Source organism: Schistocerca americana, chromosome 4 (assembly GCF_021461395.2).
Source record: "Schistocerca americana isolate TAMUIC-IGC-003095 chromosome 4, iqSchAmer2.1, whole genome shotgun sequence".
NCBI classification, from domain to species: domain Eukaryota; kingdom Metazoa; phylum Arthropoda; class Insecta; order Orthoptera; family Acrididae; genus Schistocerca; species Schistocerca americana.
Window position 1 is genome coordinate 826,294,830 of NC_060122.1, and position 19,826 is coordinate 826,314,655.

Sequence of the window (19,826 nt, forward strand, 5' to 3'; positions counted from 1 at the left end):
AGCGCCGCCATTTGGTTGCAGTGTTTTTTGACCTTCGCAAGGCCTATGACACGGCCTGGCGCCATCACATCTTACTTACCCTTCATCAGTGGGGTCTTTGGGGCCCACTCCCGATTTTTATCCGCCAGTTCCTGATCCATCGGTCATTCAGAGTTCGAGTTGGTACTGCTTTAGTTCTCCATGGACCCAGGAGACAGGCATCCCACAGGGTCCTGTCTTGAGTGTCCTTCTTTTCCTCATTGCTATCGATGGACTTGTGGCCTCTGTCGGTCCTTTGGTCGCCCCTGCTCTGTATGTGGATGATTTCTGCATTTGGGTTAGTTCCCCATCGATGGCATCTGCAGAACGGCAGCTCCAGGGAGCTATACGGCGTGCCTCTGCATGGACCCTCTCACACGGGTTTCAGTTCTCTCCTCCAAAATCGCTGTTGGTCCACTTCTGTCGCTGTACTACGATCCACCCTGATCCAGAGCTCTATCTCGATGAACAACGATTGCCTGTGGTCCCACAGTTTCGTTTCCTGGGTCTTCTTTTCGACAACAAGCTCACTTGGCTGCCCCATATCAGACTTCTGAAGGTAGGATGTTTCCGGAAACTCAATGTCCTTCGCTTCCTTGCCCACTCCTCTTGGGGTGCGGACCATTCCCTCATTCTCCGTCTTTATCGTGCTCTAGTTCTGTCTCGCTTGGACTATGGTTGTCAAGTTTGTGGTTGAGCTGCTCCTTCCACACTGCACGTGCTGGATCCAGTCCACCATCGTGGTATCCGTTTGGCCACAGTGCCGTCCCTACTAGCCCTTTTGATAGTCTCCTGGTTGAAGCTGGGATCCCCCCCCCTTTCTGTTCGGCGGTCCCAGCTTCTGGTGTCTTATGCACTCACTATCCGTTCCTCTCCCCCTCATCCTTCCTATTCTATCCTGTTCCCAGACCATGCACCTCGCCCACCCGACTCCCGCCCTCGTGTCGGTTTACCGGTTGGGCTGCGCCTTGCGTCTCTTTGCCGTGATTTTCAGATTCCTTCTTTGTCCTGTCTTCCTCGCTTCCTCCCCTCCACCCCTCCTTGGTTAGTTCCTTGGCCTCGACTTTGGATAGATCTCCGCCACGGTCCGAAAGATTCCATCCCCCCGATGGTGTTCCGTTCCTTTTTCCGCCAAATTTTATGGGAGTTTCGGTATGCTGTTGTTTTTTACACTGATGGCTCTAAACCTGCTGATTGTGTTGGGTATGCCTTCACGTCCTCTGTTGGAACGGAAAGTCATCTACTGCCATCTACATGTGGGGTGTTTACTGCGGAATTGATGGCAATTTCCCAGGCCCTTACCTTTATTAAACAGTCCCAACACAACCGTGTTTTGTCATGCACGGACTCGATGATTGGCCTTCTTGCTATTGACCGGTGTTTTTCGCGCAATCCCTTGGTCTCCGCCATCCATGACCATCTCGCTGATATTCACCGTGCTACTTGTTCCATTGACTTCCTTTGGGTCCCTGGCCATGTGGGTATCCCGGGTAATGAGCGCGCTGATCGTTTGGCTGGGGGAGCAGTTACCTACCCCCCGTTTTCTGTAGCCCCTCCTGCAGCGCATTTACGACTTCACATCAAATCCCACTTCGCACAGTCATGGGCCAATTCTTGGGAGGCTACTCCCCTGTCTAATAAACTTCGTGCAATTAAGGTGACACCAGGCCCGTGGCGTTCTTCCTTTTGCATCTCCCAAAAGGACTCGACCACACTGTGTCGTCTCCGAATTGGCCATACTCGGTTGACCCATGATTTTCTTTTGCGTGATGAGCCATCCCCACTATGTGGTTGTGGAGCCTTCCAGTCAGTAGCCCACATTTTGGTTGACTGCCCCCTTCTTTTGGCTCTGCATGCTAAGTACAGGCTACCCCACACTTTACCTTTGATGTTGGCTGATGATTCCCGGATGGTCTCTCTGGTTCTCGGTTTCCTCCAGGAAAGTGGTTTTTGTTCTCAGTTTTAAGGTTTTTAATCTCTCTCTGGTGTTGGGGCAGGGCGGTGAGTGTTTGGGTGTCTCCCACTGTAAGCTGTGTTCGGAGATTCCTGATTCACCTCCCTGACCGAATTCCTCTTTTCTTCCCCTTTTACTCTGTTTTTACCCTCTTTTTTTAAGGCTTGGTTAGTCTTTCTATTCCCATACGTACTTTCTACATTATAGCAGTTGTACCTTTTAAGTCACAGGTGGTCTTGCCTATGCTGCTTCAGCATGGTGTTGGTTTCGTTCTCTTGCCGACTTCCCTCATTTTGTTTTTTACCAATGACAACATGACTGCCTTTTTACGTTTTTTCCCTTTTTCCGTTTTATTGTTCTGACTTTACTGAGTTGTCCCATTAGCGGAATGGCGCATATTTGAAACAAGGGACTGATGACCTTGCTGATTGGTCCCTTAAACCTCAACCAACCAACCAACCCATCCTTGTCGGTGACGGGTGGGGACCCATCGGTCTGACTGGCTTTAGTGTGTTCAACCCCCATTTAAATCATCGTTCTGTGGTTCTCCAATGGAATTGTAATGGATACTATCGTCACCTTCCGGAATTGAAATCCCTTCTTTCGTCTTACTCTGCAGCTTGTGTGGTTCTCCAGGAATCTCATTTTACTGATGCTCACTCATCGACCCTCCGTGGGTTCCGTGTTTTCTGTCGAAATCGGGTCAGACCCTTGCGGGCTTCTGGTGGCGTTTGTATGTTGGTCCGTACAGACATTGCTAACACGTGGATTCCTCTTCAAACTACATTGGAAGCGGTTGCTGTCAGGGTCCACCTAGACTCTGCGCTCACAGTTTGCAATCTTTATTTCCCTCCAACAGGACTCTTACACCTGCTGCCTTAACCACCCTTCTTCAGCAACTTCTTCCTCCCTTCCTCCTCCTTGGGGATTTCAATACTCATCATCCCTTTTGGAGCAGTGCTTTTCCATCTAGACGGGGTCTTCTCATAGACCAGTATATTGCAGACCACGACCTGTGCCTTCTTAATGATGGCTCCCCTACTCATTTCAGTGCCGGTCATGGTACCTTTTCTGCCATTGATCTTTCTCTTTCTTCTCCCTCTCTCCTCCCTTCATTACACTGGTCGCCACACGACGACCTTTGTGATAGTGACCATTTCCCGTTGATTATCACGCTGCCTTCCCGCTCCCCTATGGACAGGTTACCTCGTTGGTCTTTCCACCGCGCCGATTGGCCTCTATACACTGCACAGGTCGTGTTTTCTCCCTCTTTGTCGGGTTGTATTGATGACGTCATACGTGGCGTGTCTGACGAGATTGTTCGCGCTGCTAGCCTTGCTGTCACGCGCTCATCTGGACCATTTCGTCGCCGGCAAGTCCCGTGGTGGAGTACAGCCATTGCCATTGTCATCTGTGATCCCCGTCGAGCTTTGCAACACTTTAAGAGGCACCCATCCGTAGCCAGTCTTACTACCTTTAAACGCCTCCGTGCTAAAGCCCGTTATTTAATCAAACAGGGTAAGCGGATATGTTGGGAACGATTCGTTTCTTCCCTCGGTTCTACTGTCCCTCTGTCATGGGTATGGGCTACACTTTGTTCTCTCCAAGGTTGCCATTGGCAGTCCACCCTCCCAGGCCTTCACCTTCCAGATGGCATTTGTACGGACCCATTAGTTCTTGCAGAACATCTTGCGACCCATTTTGCAGTAGCATCAGCATCCGCCTCCTATCCAGCTGCTTTCCTTTACCAGAAACAGTGGGTTGAAGCTTCCACCTTATGTTTTACCCCTTATGAGTCAGAATCTTACAACGAACCTTTTACTGAATGGGAATTTCTTTCTGCTCTATCTTCTTCTCATGATACGGCCCCTGGCCCAGATTCCATTCATAACCAACTGCTTCAACATCTCAGTGCTCCACAACGGCAACATCATCTTCAGGTGTTTAACCGTATCTGGCTCCAGGGTGACTTCCCTTCTCAGTGGAGGGATAGCATTGTGGTTGCTGTCCTTAAGCCTGGTAAGAACCCCCTATCTGTTGACAGCTATCGGCCAATTAGTTTGACCAATGTTGTTTGTAAGATACTTGAACGGATGGTAGCTCGTCGGCTCAATTGGGTCCTCGAATCTCGGGATCTATTGTCGCCTTACCAGTGTGGCTTTCGAGAGGGACGGTCTTAAATCGATCATTTACTTCGCTTGGAATCCGCAGTTCGGCAGGCTTTTTCCCAGCGCCGCCATTTGGTTGCAGTGTTTTTTGACCTTCGTAAGGTCTATGATACGGCCTGGCGCCATCACATCTTACTCACCCTTCATCAGTGGGGTCTTTGGGGCCCACTCCCGATTTTTATCCGCCAGTTCCTGTTCCATCGGTCATTCGGAGTTCGAGTTGGTTCTGTTTTTAGTTCTCCATGGACCCAGGAGACAGGCATCCCACAGGGTCCTGTCTTGAGTGTCCTTCTTTTCCTCATTGCTATCGATGGACTTGTGGCCTCTGTCGGTCCTTTGGTCGCCCCTGCTCTGTGTGTGGATGATTTCTGCATTTGGGTTAGTTCCCCATCGATGGCATCTGCAGAACGGCAGCTCCAGGGAGCTATACGGCGTGCCTCTGCATGGACCCTCTCACACGGGTTTCAGTTCTCTCCTCCAAAATCACTGTTGGTCCACTTCTGTCGCTGTACTACGATCCACCCTGATCCAGAGCTCTATCTCGATGAACAACGATTGCCTGTGGTCCCACAGTTTCGTTTCCTGGGTCTTCTTTTCGACAACAAGCTCACTTGGCTGCCCCATATCAGACTTCTGAAGGTAGGATGTTTCCGGAAACTCAATGTCCTTCGCTTCCTTGCCCACTCCTCTTGGGGTGCGGACCGTTCCCTCATTCTCCGTCTTTATCGTGCTCTAGTTCTGTCTCGCTTGGACTATGGTTGTCAAGTTTGTGGTTGAGCTGCTCCTTCCACACTGCACATCCTGGTGTCTCTTTGCTGTGATTTTCAGCTTCCTTCTTTGTCCTGTCTTCCTCGCTCCCTCCCCTCGACCCCCCCTTCGTTAGTTCCTCGGCCTTGAATTCGGATGGATCTCCGCCGAGGTCCGAAAGATTCCATCCCCCCCATGGTGTTCAGTTCCTTTTTCCGCCAAATTTTATGGTAGTTTCGGTATGCTGTTCTTTTTTACACTGATGGCTCTAAATCTGCTGATCATGTGGGGTATGCCTTCACGTCCTCTGTTGGAACGGAAAATGATCTGCTGTACCTACATGTGGGGTGTTTACTGCAGAACTGATGGCAATTTCCCATACCCTTACCTTTATTAAACAGTCCCAACACAACCGTGTTTCGTTATGTACGGACTCGATGAGTGGCCTTCTTGCTATTGACCGGTGTTTTTCGCGCCATCCCTTGGTCTCTGCCATCCATGACCATCTCGCTGATATTCACCGTGCTGCTTGTTTCATTGACTTCCTTTGGGTCCCTGGCCATGTGGGTATCCTGGGTAATGAGCTCGCTGATCGTTTGGCTGTGGGAATAGTCACTTACCCCCCATTTTCTGTAACCCCATCCTGCAGCGGATTTACGGCTTCACATCAAATCCCACTTTGCACAGTCATGGGCCAATTCTTGGGAGGCTACTCCCCTGTCTAATAAACTTCGTGCAATTAAGGTGACACCAGGCCCGTGGCGTTCTTCCTTTTGCATCTCCCAAAAGGACTCGACCACACTGTGTCGTCTCCGCATCGGCCATACCAGGCTGACCCATGGTTTTCTTTTGCGTGATGAGCCACCCCCACTATGTGGTTGTGGAGCCTTCCAGTCAGTCGCCCACATTTTGGTTGACTGCCCCCTTCTTTTGGCTCTGCGTGCTAAGTACAGACTCCCCCCACACTTTATCTTTGATGTTGGCTGATGATTTCCGGATGGTCTCTCTGGTTCTCGGTTTCCTCCAGGAAAGTTGTTTTTATTCTCAGTTTTAAGGTTTTTAATCTCTCTCTGGTGTTGGGGCAGGGTGGTGAGTGTTTGGGTGTCTCCCACTGTAAGCCGTGTTTGGAGATTCCCAACTCACCTCCCTGACCAAGATCCTCTTTTCTTCCCCCTTTACTCTGTTTTACCGCTTTTTTTAGGATTGGTTAGTCTCCTTTTCCAATACGTACTTCATTCTAGCGGTTGCACCTTTTAAGTCACAGATGGTCTTGCCTATGCTGCTTCAGCATAGCGTTGGGTTCGTTCTCTTGCTGACTTCCTTCATTTTGTTTTTACCATTGACAACATGACTGCCCTTTTACGTTTTTAGCCTTTTCCCTTTTATTGTTCTGACTTTCCTGTGATGTCACATTAGGGAATGGACCACATTTGAAACAAGGGACTGATGACCTTGCTGTTTGATAGCTTAAACCCCAAACAACCATCCAACCAGTTAGAATCTTTTATTTAGCTGGCGGTATTGGCGCTCGCTGTATTGCAGTAATTCGAGTAACGAAGATTTTTGTGAGGTAAGTGATTCATGAAAGTTATAGGTTATTGTTAGTCAGGGACATTCTTTTGTAGGGACTGTTGAAAGTCAGATTGCGTTGCGCTAAAAATATTGTGTTTTAGTTTAGTGTTGATCAGAATAAGTAAAGAGAGAAATGTCTGAGTATGTTCAGTTCTGCTCAGCTGTTTACAAATCAAATAATGTAAGAGGTTTATCAGCACAGTCATTCATAAATTTTTCTAAGGGGACGTTTCAAAGTTCTAGGGGAGTTTATTGGTCATTTTAATATGAAACAAAGAAAAAAGAGAGAATTAAGATATAAAAATGTAAAACAACTTCGATCAGTTTGTAAAATAAAAAGTTAAAAAAATTATTCAGAACTTAATAAAGAAAAATTAATCAATCTTATCCTAAACCGTATTACAATACTAATAATAACGAAAACGAATTGAATAAAAAAATATTTAAAGAAACTTCATAAAATCTGTAAACTAAAGAATTTAATGAATTGAGAGATTTGGCGCAAGAAGGAGGCAGCTCCACTTTTTGGCTCTATTGAGTTGAACATTCTATCACATACCAAAAAAAGCCCCTTCGTTTTGTGCAAGAAAGAGGCAGCTCCACACACTAGTTTCAGAGAAATCCAACAGATGGAGTTGCTTGTACTCCGAGTTTGCATGAAAACAGAGGCAGCTCCGGCAGCTGCTTGTTCTTCCTCCAATCAATAGCAGGAAGGACGTTGTGTTATGTATTGTTCAGCAGACCAGTGTGAACATCGCACATTCTCTGTGAGGGATATTTTTTATTAGGTTTATGATCTGCTTTGTGACTTCATTTATTTATTTATTTATTTATGCATTTATTTTACCTGGCAAGATTAGGGCCTTCAGGCCCTCTCTTACACCTAACCAGGCATACTCAGATTCAACAAATTTCAGTGTCTACAGAAAATTAGGACATATAACATGTTATACAGTATTAATGTTAAAGAAAAAAAATAGAGATTATAAAAGTAGTACAATGATAATTATAACAATCAAAAAATAATTATAACAATCAAGAATAATAAAAATAATAATAATAATGATAATAATAATAATAATAACTATGTATATGAAAGTAAACATATTTTTCTTTTATGAGTGTCAGTCCTATTGCTAGTTGGGAATTTTCTCGTTATATTCTTGCAGCTTGTGAGTTATTCTCATCAAGCAGAGACATAAGACGATGGAATGGGGTGAAAGAGATATAGAAGAGGTAGATAGGTTAGAGGAAGAGAAATAGAATGGTAAAATTCGAAGCTGTGATGGAGAGGAGAAAGAAAAAGATGAGGGGGGGGGGGGCACAACAATGGTGGCTATACCGTCCCTAATATGTAAGTCTTAAGTTCCCTCTTGAATGTTGAGTGGTTTTGGATAAGACGCAGATCACAGGGGAGCGCGTTCCATAGTCGTATGGCTGAGATGGAGAATGACACGGAGAAAGATTTTGTGTTATGTAAAGGTACAGCCAAGATGCTAGACGTATCCGATCTGGTATTGCGGTTGTGGAATGATGATAGGTGTTTAATGTGAGAAGATAAGTATTGGGGGCACCAGTGGCTAAGAAATCGATGAAAGTAAGCACATCGTGTGGAGATCGCGTGCCTTATGTGGGCGTATCCAACCTAGCTGGGAGTATGAAGGACTGATATGATCATACAACCGTATGTTGCATACGTATCTAACACAAGCATTCATCACTAGCTCTAGGCATCTCGAATTTTCATTATTTGTGCCATGTTGAACTACATCACAGTAGTAAAGATTAGGCAAGACTAGTGTTTGGACTAATTTTTCTTTAACATGGGATGGAAATATTTTTCTAAATTTTTGAATTGCTTGTAGGGAGGAGAGCGATTTCCGGCAAGCTGTGACTGTTTGTTCTTCCCAGTTTAGGTGTTCATCCAAGATTATTCCAAGGTCTTTTACTGTTTTTTGGTATGGTAGTTGGGTACCATTGAGGAGTATTTGGGGGACTGTTTCGCGAAAGTACCGACTGATTAACTTTGGATGAGATATAAGTATGACCTGGGATTTCTTGTGGTTTAGTTTCAGATCTAGGTTCTGTGCCCACCGAGAAACAGAGCAAAGATCTGCGTTCATACTCGCTACTGCGTCAGCAATGTTCTTGGGGCTTGCACTTATGTACAGTTGGATGTCGTCGGCATATAGATGGTAGTTGCAGGAGTGAATCACTGAAGAAATATCATTAATGTACAGTGAGAAGAGTAATGGACCAAGGACGGAGCCTTGGGGAACTCTAGAGCGCACATTTTTCCATGATGACTTTTCCGACCCACAAATGACTTGTTGACTTCTGTTTTTGAGGTAGCTGTCGAACCAGTGTATTGCGCTGTTTGAGAAATTCAGCTGCTTCATTTTAATTAGTAATATATCAAAGTCAACTGTATCAAAAGCCTTGCTAAAGTCAAGCAGTGTTAGGATGGTAGCTTCACGTCTGTCCATGGCATGTTTAATGTCATCAGTTACTTTGATTAATGCAGTTGCTGTACTATGGTGCTTTCGAAAGCCTGACTGATATTTGTCGTGGATGTTATGAGTTTTGAGGTAATCCGTCAGCTGTTCATGGACGATGTATTCTAGGGCTTTAGATATTGCAGGTAGTATGCTGATCGGCCTGTAGTCACCTGGCGACTTCGGGTTGTCAGTCTTGGGTATAGGTTGAATTAAGCTTTGCTTCCACTCAGTAGGATATGTACTACTGACAAGAGACAGGTTGAAGAAGTCTGTGATAACTTCATTGTTATTTGATTTTATGGTTTCTGTCAATATGAGTGAATCAGAAGAGGAAGGAGCATTTAATTGTGACTCTTCAGAAAACTACAAGCCTGGTGGAGATGAGACTTCTACTGATTCAGAAGTAGATTCAAGAAGCAGAGACGCAGTTGTTGAACCACTGAAGAGGGAAAAAGGATCGCACAAGGAACAATGGGAACGGAATGTAAGTAAACAGCAGAAGGTTGACGGAAAGAAGTACAGGAGCACGCGTGGAAAAAACATGCTGCACTGGACTACAGGTAATGATTGCAGTTGCAAATACAAGTGTTTTACTAAATTTGACGTTGAAGCAAGGCATCGTATTATTAATGCTTTTAATGGACTAACGACTAAGCATACCCAAGATGTGTATTTGGCTGGCCGCATTAAAGTTTTACCTGTTAAAAGAAATAGGCCAAAAAGTCTAACAGGAGAGCCCAGGGTATTTTCAAATTTTTATACTGTTCGAGACAGAGTAATGCAAGAGTCTGTAAAAAACATTTGCATCACTCCATGGTGTGTCCAGAAAGCGAGTGGAAAACATTGCAAAGCAACTTTCTTTTGACGGATCTATCACACCAAAACCAGATGGTAGGGGAAAGCATAACACAAGACCCAACAAAATTCCAGATGAAACTGTGCAAAAGGTCCATTGTCACATTGACAGTTTTCCTAGGGGAGAATCGCACTACAGCCAGCAAGACAATGGCAACAGACAATACTTGCCTGCCGACCTCACTATCAAAGCAATGCACTGTTTGTACGTGGAAAAGCACCCTGAATCTCCAGTAGAATATGATTTTTACTTTTGGTACTTCAAGACACATTTTAATATCCAATTCGAGCACCCAAGATCAGACACGTGTCAAAAGTGTGACAACATGCAAAAGGAAGTCAGTGCCTCTTCTATCTCAGATGAGAGACGTAAGGAGCTCCAGTATGCCAAGTTACTTCATCAAAGTCGGGCGGATTCATTATATCAAGATATTAAAGACAAGATGGCTCTTGCACAATGTAATAATGACACTGAGATGTGCTTCGACTACCAACAAAACATGCCCCTCCTCAAAGTTCCTTCTGGGGACGCATTTTATAAACGCCAGTTGTGGGTATATGAGAATGTGATTTCGTCTGGAAAGACTGGAAAACATTTTTATCTGTATGATGAAACCGTCGGAAAAAAGACACCCAATGAGCCAATAAGTTTTATACATCATTACATCAATCACATTCTAACAGATGATATCAAAATCCTTGACCTATTTCCGATATCTGTGTCCCACAAAGTAAAAATCATTCATTAACACAGTACCTGTTTTACCTTGTGCAAAGTGGCCACTTTATGAAGATCCCAAAACGATGCCACAGCCTTATGACATGCGACAGAGCATTCGGTAATATAGAAAAGTGTTTGAGGTAGATGGAAAGGGTTTTTCTTCCAGTGAATTACGCTCTCATTATCAGAAGAACCAGCCCCAAATTTCATGTCACTGAAGTGGACCAGAGATTTATTTTCCATTTTGTTGAAGAAATTTGTTGTAAAGAACCCTTATGTATCATTATCGAACAATAATAGAAGAAAATATTTGATCACTAAGTACAAAATATTCCTCTATGAACAGCCATACATCGGTAAAGGGATTATTCAATGCAGTGCGACCATAGGGATGACTGTCTTCGATAATGCGCAAATTTGCAACCAGGGACCTGCGAGTGTCATAACAATGGACCACCTTCATCAAGGCCAAAAGTTTAAGGATGTCAATGAGCTGCCAGAAAGTATGATGGCTGAAACGAAATGTTGTTTTACGAGCGGTTGACGTCAGATGCTTCAAACGATCCTGAGGTGACTGGAGTGGAGCTAGAAGACTGAAGAAGAACTGTAGAATTAATGTATTATGCCAATAATGTTGTACTTTCTTTATTAATAAATGTTTTTTAAACTGAAATATGGTTAATTATGAAGAAAATGGTACTATAAATAGTTTTTCATTCACTTTAGAGCAAAATGGAGGCAGCTCCAAAATTCAAAACTCTATTGCATGTACCTGAGTGCACGCATTTCTGTGTATTTTCGTAATTAGTATTAAATACCCAATAGCTTAAACAAGGCAGATAATTTTTTTGTGAAAACTGAATTTTTAAAACATTTTTTAATTTGCCACAAACTGGGAAAAGTGGAGCTGCCTCTTTCTTGCACCAAACCCTCCAATTATTCCAAACCTAATAACCAACAATTAATCAACCTTATAAAAATAATGTGATACAATGTAAGTAATAATGATAGTGAACTGATTAAAAATGTGTAAGAGAACTTCATCAAATTTTGAAAATTCTAGTCTTGATAATCAACAGTTAATCAGTTTTATCAATAGATCTGAGGGTAATATTAATAATATCGACATGAGAAATGTCCTCAAAAACTCCTAATACAAAAATAGCAAGAAATTGAACAAAAAATTAGAAAAATTGCCCAGATTTCAGTTTTGTAGACGATAACGATTTTTTAAATTACCTACTCGATTTTATAGAAAAGCTAATACTTTTGAATCAACAATAATAACTTACAGAATTAATAAAAATGGTAATGTTGTTTAACCACAAGAATTTTTAAATCAAATTAAAGAAGCAACCACAAAATTACAGAATAGTTTAATGTAAGCAACAATGATTAAAGCTGATATGAAATTTTATTGCAATTTTAAAAATAAAGACAAAACCCAAGATCTGAATTTTAAAACAAGTAATGAAGTTTCATTAAGAACAACTAATTTAGAGGATTATTATCAAATATCAACAGATGAAATATTAACGGAAATGGAAGAAATGCAAAGAAAACATCTGGTGGGAATTTACTTTATATCACTAATTTATATTTAAATGTTAAGAGACAAAATCCTATTTTTGGTTGTTACAACGATTTACCAAAGGAAATTAAAGGTAAGAAACTGTAATTAATGTAAAAGATACCAATCAAAAATGTTTTCATTAATCAACAAAATCGGCATTACATCCAAAAGATCGTGATGGAGAAAGATTTATATGAAATTTTTGGAAGATATGAAATTAATTTTCCTGTTCACTTAACTGGTATTCCAAAATTTGTAAAGAGGTCAAATATCTCAAATAATATGTATGTATATGAAGAAAACTTTATCGAATATCCTCATACAAAAATAAAAAATACGACATATTAATCTTCCTTTAATTCGAGATGAAATAATTCTAATTATTGTTCAATAAAAAGTCTATGTACATTAATTAGTTCAGAAACAAGCAAACACAATGGAATAATATATCCTTGTGACAGAAGAAAAATTTTCAATTCACAACAAATTTAAACAATCAAGAGATTGTATGTAAAGAACATATCGAAGTAACATAGATATACCTATAAAAGGTGAAAAAGATGAATTTGGAGAATATTATCACTCATCATGTGTACCTTTTTGTAATTTATACAGACTTTGAATGTTCATTACAAGATATTAACACTTCACAACAAATCCTGCAAAAGCTTACATTAATAAATATCAAAAACATTTAAATTCGTTTAGATATTAGGCAAGTATTTTAAAGGTCATTATAAAAATCTATTATGGACACAGGTATAGATGCACGTAAAAAATTCATTGAACTCTTAAAAGAAGAATATATTGAAATTGCTAAAATATATAAATAAAATATTACAATTTTAATGACAAACGAACATAAAATGACATTTAAAAATTAAAATACATATTTTATTTGTGAAAAACAGTTCAGTAAAGGAGAAAAAAATAATAGATCATTGTCATTTAAATGAGAAATATCAAGGGGCTGCACATGAAGATTGTAATTTAATTATCTAAATCCTAAATTTGTTCCAGTTTATATTATAATATAACCAATTATGATTTTCTTTTGTTTCTCAAAGAATTAGCAGTATTTAATCAACATACTAATGCAATTCCAAATAACGAAAGAAATATTTTTCTTATAGTAAATATGATCAAGACAGATTAATCTTAAGATTTTCAGTTACATTTAAATTTATAGCCTCATATATTGACAAATTACCTTCTTGTCTTACGAAATAACAAATTAGGGAAACAGAAAGATATTGTGAAGGAGAATAATTGATTTAATAATTAACAAATGGTTTATCCTAATGAATATATGGATCTTGAAAGTTACAAGAAAGTAATTAGCCAAAAAGGAATGGTTTTTTTCGAGATTTAAGAAAGATAATATTTCTGACGCAGACTGTAATGGAGCAAAAACAGTTCAAAAAAATTCAGTTCAAAAATTTAGATGAATATGCAAGAAAATTTTGGAGGTACATGTATTAAATCTTATAAACTTGATCAACCTTGGTTTTTTAAAGCTACTGATTTATTTTCGGAATCTATGTTAGAAATGACATAAACTAAATTTGATTTATTAAACGATTGCGATATGAAATTATTTCTTGAAAAAGATATTTGAGAATGAATTTCTCAAAGTATTAAAAGATATGAAAATCAAATAAAAAATGTATGAACAATTTTGAACCACGAAAAGAATCAAATTGTTAGGCATTGTCTGAACTTTTTTTAGAGATTTCAGTTGCTTGGACCCAAATGTTTTCATTTTAAAAATGCTTAAAATACCATATGATAATAAGTATGATTATAATTAAGAAATCGATCAACAATGTCAAAAATAGTTGTATAATTTACATAAACATGTACAGTTAGCACCAGATGGAGGAAATGAATTATTAATAACATAAAAAAATAAAGAAAACTTGTTTTATGTTAGAGAAATCGTAAACAATTTTTAAATCTTGGTTTAAAATTAAACAAAAATTCTTTTAATCTTGTCATATGAACATTCAGATTGGTTGAATATATACTGATTTTCTACAGGAATGATTTGGAAAAAGATGTGTATAAATTGATGTATAATTCAGTATTTGGAAATTATAGAAAATTTTAGAAATAAAAAATTAGTTAAATAGTAACAGAGACAGGAAAATATATGAAATATGTTACGAAAACAAAATATGTACATAAAACCATATTTTCAGAAAATCGAGTTGCAGTTCATATGGAAAAAATAGAAATACTTAATAAATCAGTTTATATTGGAATGCTTATCCCAGATACTTTGGAAAAAATTTTAGTTTTCATAATAATCTTATGAAACCACAATATGATGAAAATAATGATTCATGATACATTGATAGAGATTTCTTTATTTACGATTTAACAACTGAAGATTTTTTAAAGATATAAAATCTATGATAAATAAATTTGTCACATGTGGCTAATCAAAAGATAATATTTATGAAATTCCACAAAGTAATAAGAAAGTTATAGGAAAAATTAAAGAAGAAACTTGTGGAAAAATTATTTTAGGGCATGTGAATATAACATCGAAAATGTGTGCTTGTAAATTTGGTGATAAAGAAGAGAAAAGGAGTTAAAAATCAGTTGTAAAAACGAAATTAGTTTTTATGATAGTAAAACTTGTTTAGACAAGAAAGTAAAACAATTTAGAAAAATATATTTGATTAGATCATTTAAAAATGAATTGCATGCAGTTGAATGTAATAATATTGTTACAAGTTCTGATGAGAAGAAGGTGTTTTATTGCAATATGGAATTAATCCATTACCATATGGATCCTATAAATTAAACTCAAATAAAATAAGGGATGATAACAATGATTTCTTACTGTAAATAAACAGCTGCATTATAGATAACCGTAAAACAAGTAATAAAACAAAGAAATTAATCAGTTTTCATTTTTTTGATCATATGTTAATTTTTGATGTTGAAACACGTATGTTGTGAGGCGGCGATGGCGAGGCATTGCAGAGTCTCTGACCAGAGAGCCATTTATCGTGGTTAGTCTGTGCTTGACCGCGCGAGTGTTGCGAGTAGTACGCTAGTAGTCGTCATGCAGAGCAGTCGGTCAGTAGTAGCAGCCCAGTGCAGTTGTGTGATGTAGTCTGTCGGCAGTAGTGGTCTAGTCCTGTCACGGTCGCGAGCGGGACGCAGTCGGCGAGCGTCGACATGGCATTCTAGTCAAGATGCTGAATGAGGTATATTGTTAATGTAGGTAATCATCAGATAATGTAAAGTTTATTTATTGTAATTAATTTCCAACAAGTGCCCCAATAATAATTTTGATTTCAAAGCAATTTTTACAAAAAAAAATTTATTTAGTTGAACTAACGATTTCGTTCCACTTCCCTTAAAGAAAAGTTTCAGTTAAATTTAAAAAAAATATATATTATTTGCAATGCAGTTCCTCCAAGCCGTGGGCAACAATAAGAGCAGAAATTTGACATGCAGTTATACTGAGGTAAGACTTTAATTCTGATTTTTTTGTACAGGGCCAAAGACCGATATTTCGGTTTAATTGAATTTTCATTGTCACTGAAGTTTCATTAACACTGAATTGTTTTTCATCATTTTCGTGACAGCTTATACTTTCAGTCAGATTGCGATTGGGGAGGTTACACTTGGCGACACCTAGTCCAGGATCGTATTTCGTTGAGAGTCTTTTGAAAAACAGTCAGATATCTGCTCTTATTTGCTTAAGTATAATTAGGATTTGGCGCTACACTTTCACTAATTTTGTGACTTTCTTTCCACAGATCAACGACAATTCGTTTGCTCTGTTGTATTTGTGTGTTGTTTTTGCATTTGTGCTTATTTGTTTTGTGAATATTTGTGACTATTGTAAAAATGCCGCGAAAGACTGTGAATAGTGTATCGCGAGGTATTACGAACGAAATTACCGGCTCAAACAACTTTACCAATAGGACTTGTGACATGCAGTGTCATGATGACAATCCTGCGTTCATTAACAATCAATGCATTCCAACCACCAATAATGATGTAGATCTTAATGATGAACAAACGAACTAAATTGTCTCCTCTGTTAATGTGACAACAATTGATGATGCGGGGCACTCTATTGTAATGAGCGCTGCTGAGCTTAACACACCCGATTTGGAAAATTCAAGTAACGTACAGACAAATATTTTTAATGAAAATGAACAGGATACACAAAGTACGCCGGATTTATTTAATTCCGAAATAATGACTGATAGTGTACATTTGATTGGTAAACCTTTTTGTAAAATGCAGAATGACCAAATGGTCACACAAAGCGCGACAATTCCAGGTACACAATGAAACAGCACAGATAATGGAGTAGGTAATGTTACTTTGGAACAATTTATGGCAATAATGCTACAGTTTAGGAACCAACAGAATGAAAAACAAGACAAACTTAGTGAACAGGTCAAACAACAGAATGAAAAACAAAGTGAAGATTTTAGACAACTTAGGGAAGTTAACAAACAAGATAATGAAAAACTCAAACAATACTTAAATGAAAAATTAGACGACAATTCCAGACAGCTTAGTGAACAAATTAGAGCCGTTGCCGCGCAGTGTCATGACACTAAGGAACAGTTACGCGAGGAAATTGAGGCTAGCTCAAAGAAAAGTAGCGAAGAAATTAGGTCTGTTGCGCAAGAATTAAGGGAAATGCAGATAGTCGCAACAGAAACACTTAGAGTGGAAATTAGTACAGTCGCTAAACAATGCTCTGAAAAAGCTACACAATTACGCGACGAGTTTAAAGCAATGACAGCAGAACTTTCGCACACAATGAATGAAAAGATCGACGCGAAATTCGACCAACAGAACACTCAGATTGACGAACGCTTTAATCTTCACATACAAAACAGTGATACGCGTTTCCGCAAATTTATTCAGGATCAAAACAAAGTAAAACGACAAGTCATGGAAACAATCACTGCACAAACACAAAAAGACAAACGTAAAATGTTCGCGAAAGCGAAGACGTATGTAGACAATAATATTACTACAGTGTCCGACAAAATTAATACCATGGAACAGTTGAACGCGGAATTACGGGATGAAATTTCTGATCTTAAATCAAAAACAGATACACACACAGTAAATATTCAAACAGTGACAGACAGATTCGAACAATTAGAACTAACACAGGATTGCGATGTCATCAAAGCTGATGTTAAAAAACTGAGCGAAACTACACGTAAGTTGCAAAAACAGATTAATGCGTCCGATTCTAAAACCGATGATCAGGCAAAAATACTGACTGAAAAATATGATGAATTAGCCAGTCGTATTGATGCTATTGAAAGTAATAATGATAATAAATCAGACGATACTACACCGATTTCATTTAACCAAACACCTGAATTTCAAAATTTACAGCAGACAATTAATGAAATCGATTCGTCTAATAACACGTTGCGTAGAAAATTGTCGAGTTTACAACAAGAAGTAACAGAGATGAAAAACATTTCAGTTAATAACATACCACAACAGACGCCACTTTATGAACATTTGTCAGACTCACGCAGCGCGTATAATTTGGGTAATCTACAGAGAGTACGGGACTTAGATTCCGATCAACCACAGTTCAATAGATTCTCTTACGATCCTGAACCTGTTCCATCACACAGAGATGATAATTTCGATTACAAAGTTTAAAGTTTTTAAAAACGATAGAACGCAGATTCACCCACTGGATTGGATTCAACAATTTAGCTTTGCTCTTCCACCGACTTGGCCTGTAACACACAAACTTGAATTTATTTGCAGTTTTTTGGAAGGCGAACCGGCAACTCGTATGAGACCGATCGCGAGGCAATGTTATTCAGTAGAAGAGTTTCAGAATGCTTTTCTGTCAGTGTATTGGTCGAAGACGACACAGCGCGGAATTAAAGATCAGTTAATTAGTTTGCCAAATTACGAGAACTCAAATTTTCCCAGTGTGACGCAATTTTTTGAGCACATGGTGCAACAAAACCAGTACCTAAATGAACCGTACAGTGAATTCGCACTTATACAATTATGCATCTCTAAATTACCACGGTCATTACGAGTGTCACTTCTAAAGGGTCAGCAAAAAGAAAATATTTCAGCATTCAGAGATTTGTTGCAGCTCTTGGAAGTACAACAATCTGATTATTCTTTTGTAAACAAAAACTTTTCGTATAATAACCAAGGTCAAGAAACTTACAGTAATTATGATCAGGGACGTAATTTCAATAGAAAAGGTAACAGACGCTTTAGGAACGACAACTACCAAAACTTTAATAACAGCCAAAATTCTAATTATCAATACCTTCAAAATTTTCAGCAACAGGAACCACACTTTAGTAACAATAGAGGTGTTTCACAACAACAACATCAAAACCAGCCGGTTAGCACACCTAACCAACAATGGAATGCACAAGGTCAACCAGGTTTTAATGTTCCGCCGCGTGCACGTATAGTCCCAGATCCAACAAATAGTAACGCACGGCAGCAAGGAAACAACTACGTACAGAGAAGACAGTATTTCAATTCCTATCGCAATACACCGTATAGGAATTACTATTACGACAGACGTAAAAATAATGAGAACAATTTTCAGCGTACATCTAACAACAGTCGGACATACCAACAGCAAAATTATACACAAGGACCTATTCTCATGAATGAACCCGACAGTAGGTATCATCCAGAGCGTAATACATCTGGAAGAAGTAATAGAACAGTTCAAATAGTAGAAATGCCACAGAATCCTACTAATAATAATAACACGTCAGATAGAATCTGACTAAATACTGTACAGGACGCATCTTCCAATAATAAAAGCACTACCTTAGACATGCAAAATGTTGTTCACGAAAACGTAATTACTTTTGACGATATCAGAGACACTCTCTTGCAGGAAATACCATTTGTTCAGAAAACCATTTCTCATCCTGTTATCGAAATTAAAATTGGTTCATCGAAATTCTCAGCAGTAATTGTTTCCGGCTCACGTATATCAGTAATAAATGAAGAAACTTTTAACGAGTGTAACAAAGAGAATACCTATCCGACATTACCTTTAGGCAAAACAAAAGTGAAAGGAGCAGTATCGAGTAAAGGAGTAGACGTTAAATTACAGACGCATTTATCATTTTGTATTGGAGGTCATACTTTCCACTCTAATTTTTGGATTGTTCCTTTATTGACAATAGACGTTATTTTAGGTACGAATTTTCTGGTACAACACGACGCAGTCATTGATTTTCAGAATTCTTATTTAATGTTGAAGGATGAAAATATACAATTTGCTATAGAATTTCAGCACTCACTATCTGCGGAAGAACAAACAATTAACCGCACAGAGGTCATTTCCGTATCACGTAACATAGACTGTAATCCCACATTGTTCACTGATACGTACGTACACAACTATAATACTCCAGACGAAGTTGACTACGATGTAATGCAAATGATTTCCGATAAAATTAGACAAAGCAGTGCAACTACAGACGACGAACGAACGCAATTACACAAAATTCTTTTACAGCAAGCTCCAGTTTTTGACAACATTCCTGGTACTATGTCCGGTTTTATGTATGAATTTCAAGTCAAACAGCACAACACATTTAAAGCAAAGCATTATCCCATTCCGTATATTTATAGAGAACAGGTTAAAAAGGAATTGCAGGATATGCTTGACCAAGGAATTATAGAACCGGCAGTTAGTCCGTAC

The 19,826-nt window shown here is 39.1% G+C and overlaps 1 protein-coding gene across 1 annotated transcript in view; it reads left to right on the forward strand.

Annotated features, from left to right (window-relative positions):
* Positions 1–9,270: 9,270 nt before the first annotated feature.
* The window catches only part of LOC124613836, a 185,801-nt gene continuing 175,245 nt past the window's right edge, over positions 9,271–19,826 (forward strand). The window contains exon 1 of the mRNA XM_047142558.1: positions 9,271–9,517. Coding sequence (XP_046998514.1) covers positions 9,271–9,517 — 247 coding nt within the window. The remainder of the gene's footprint in view (positions 9,518–19,826) is intronic.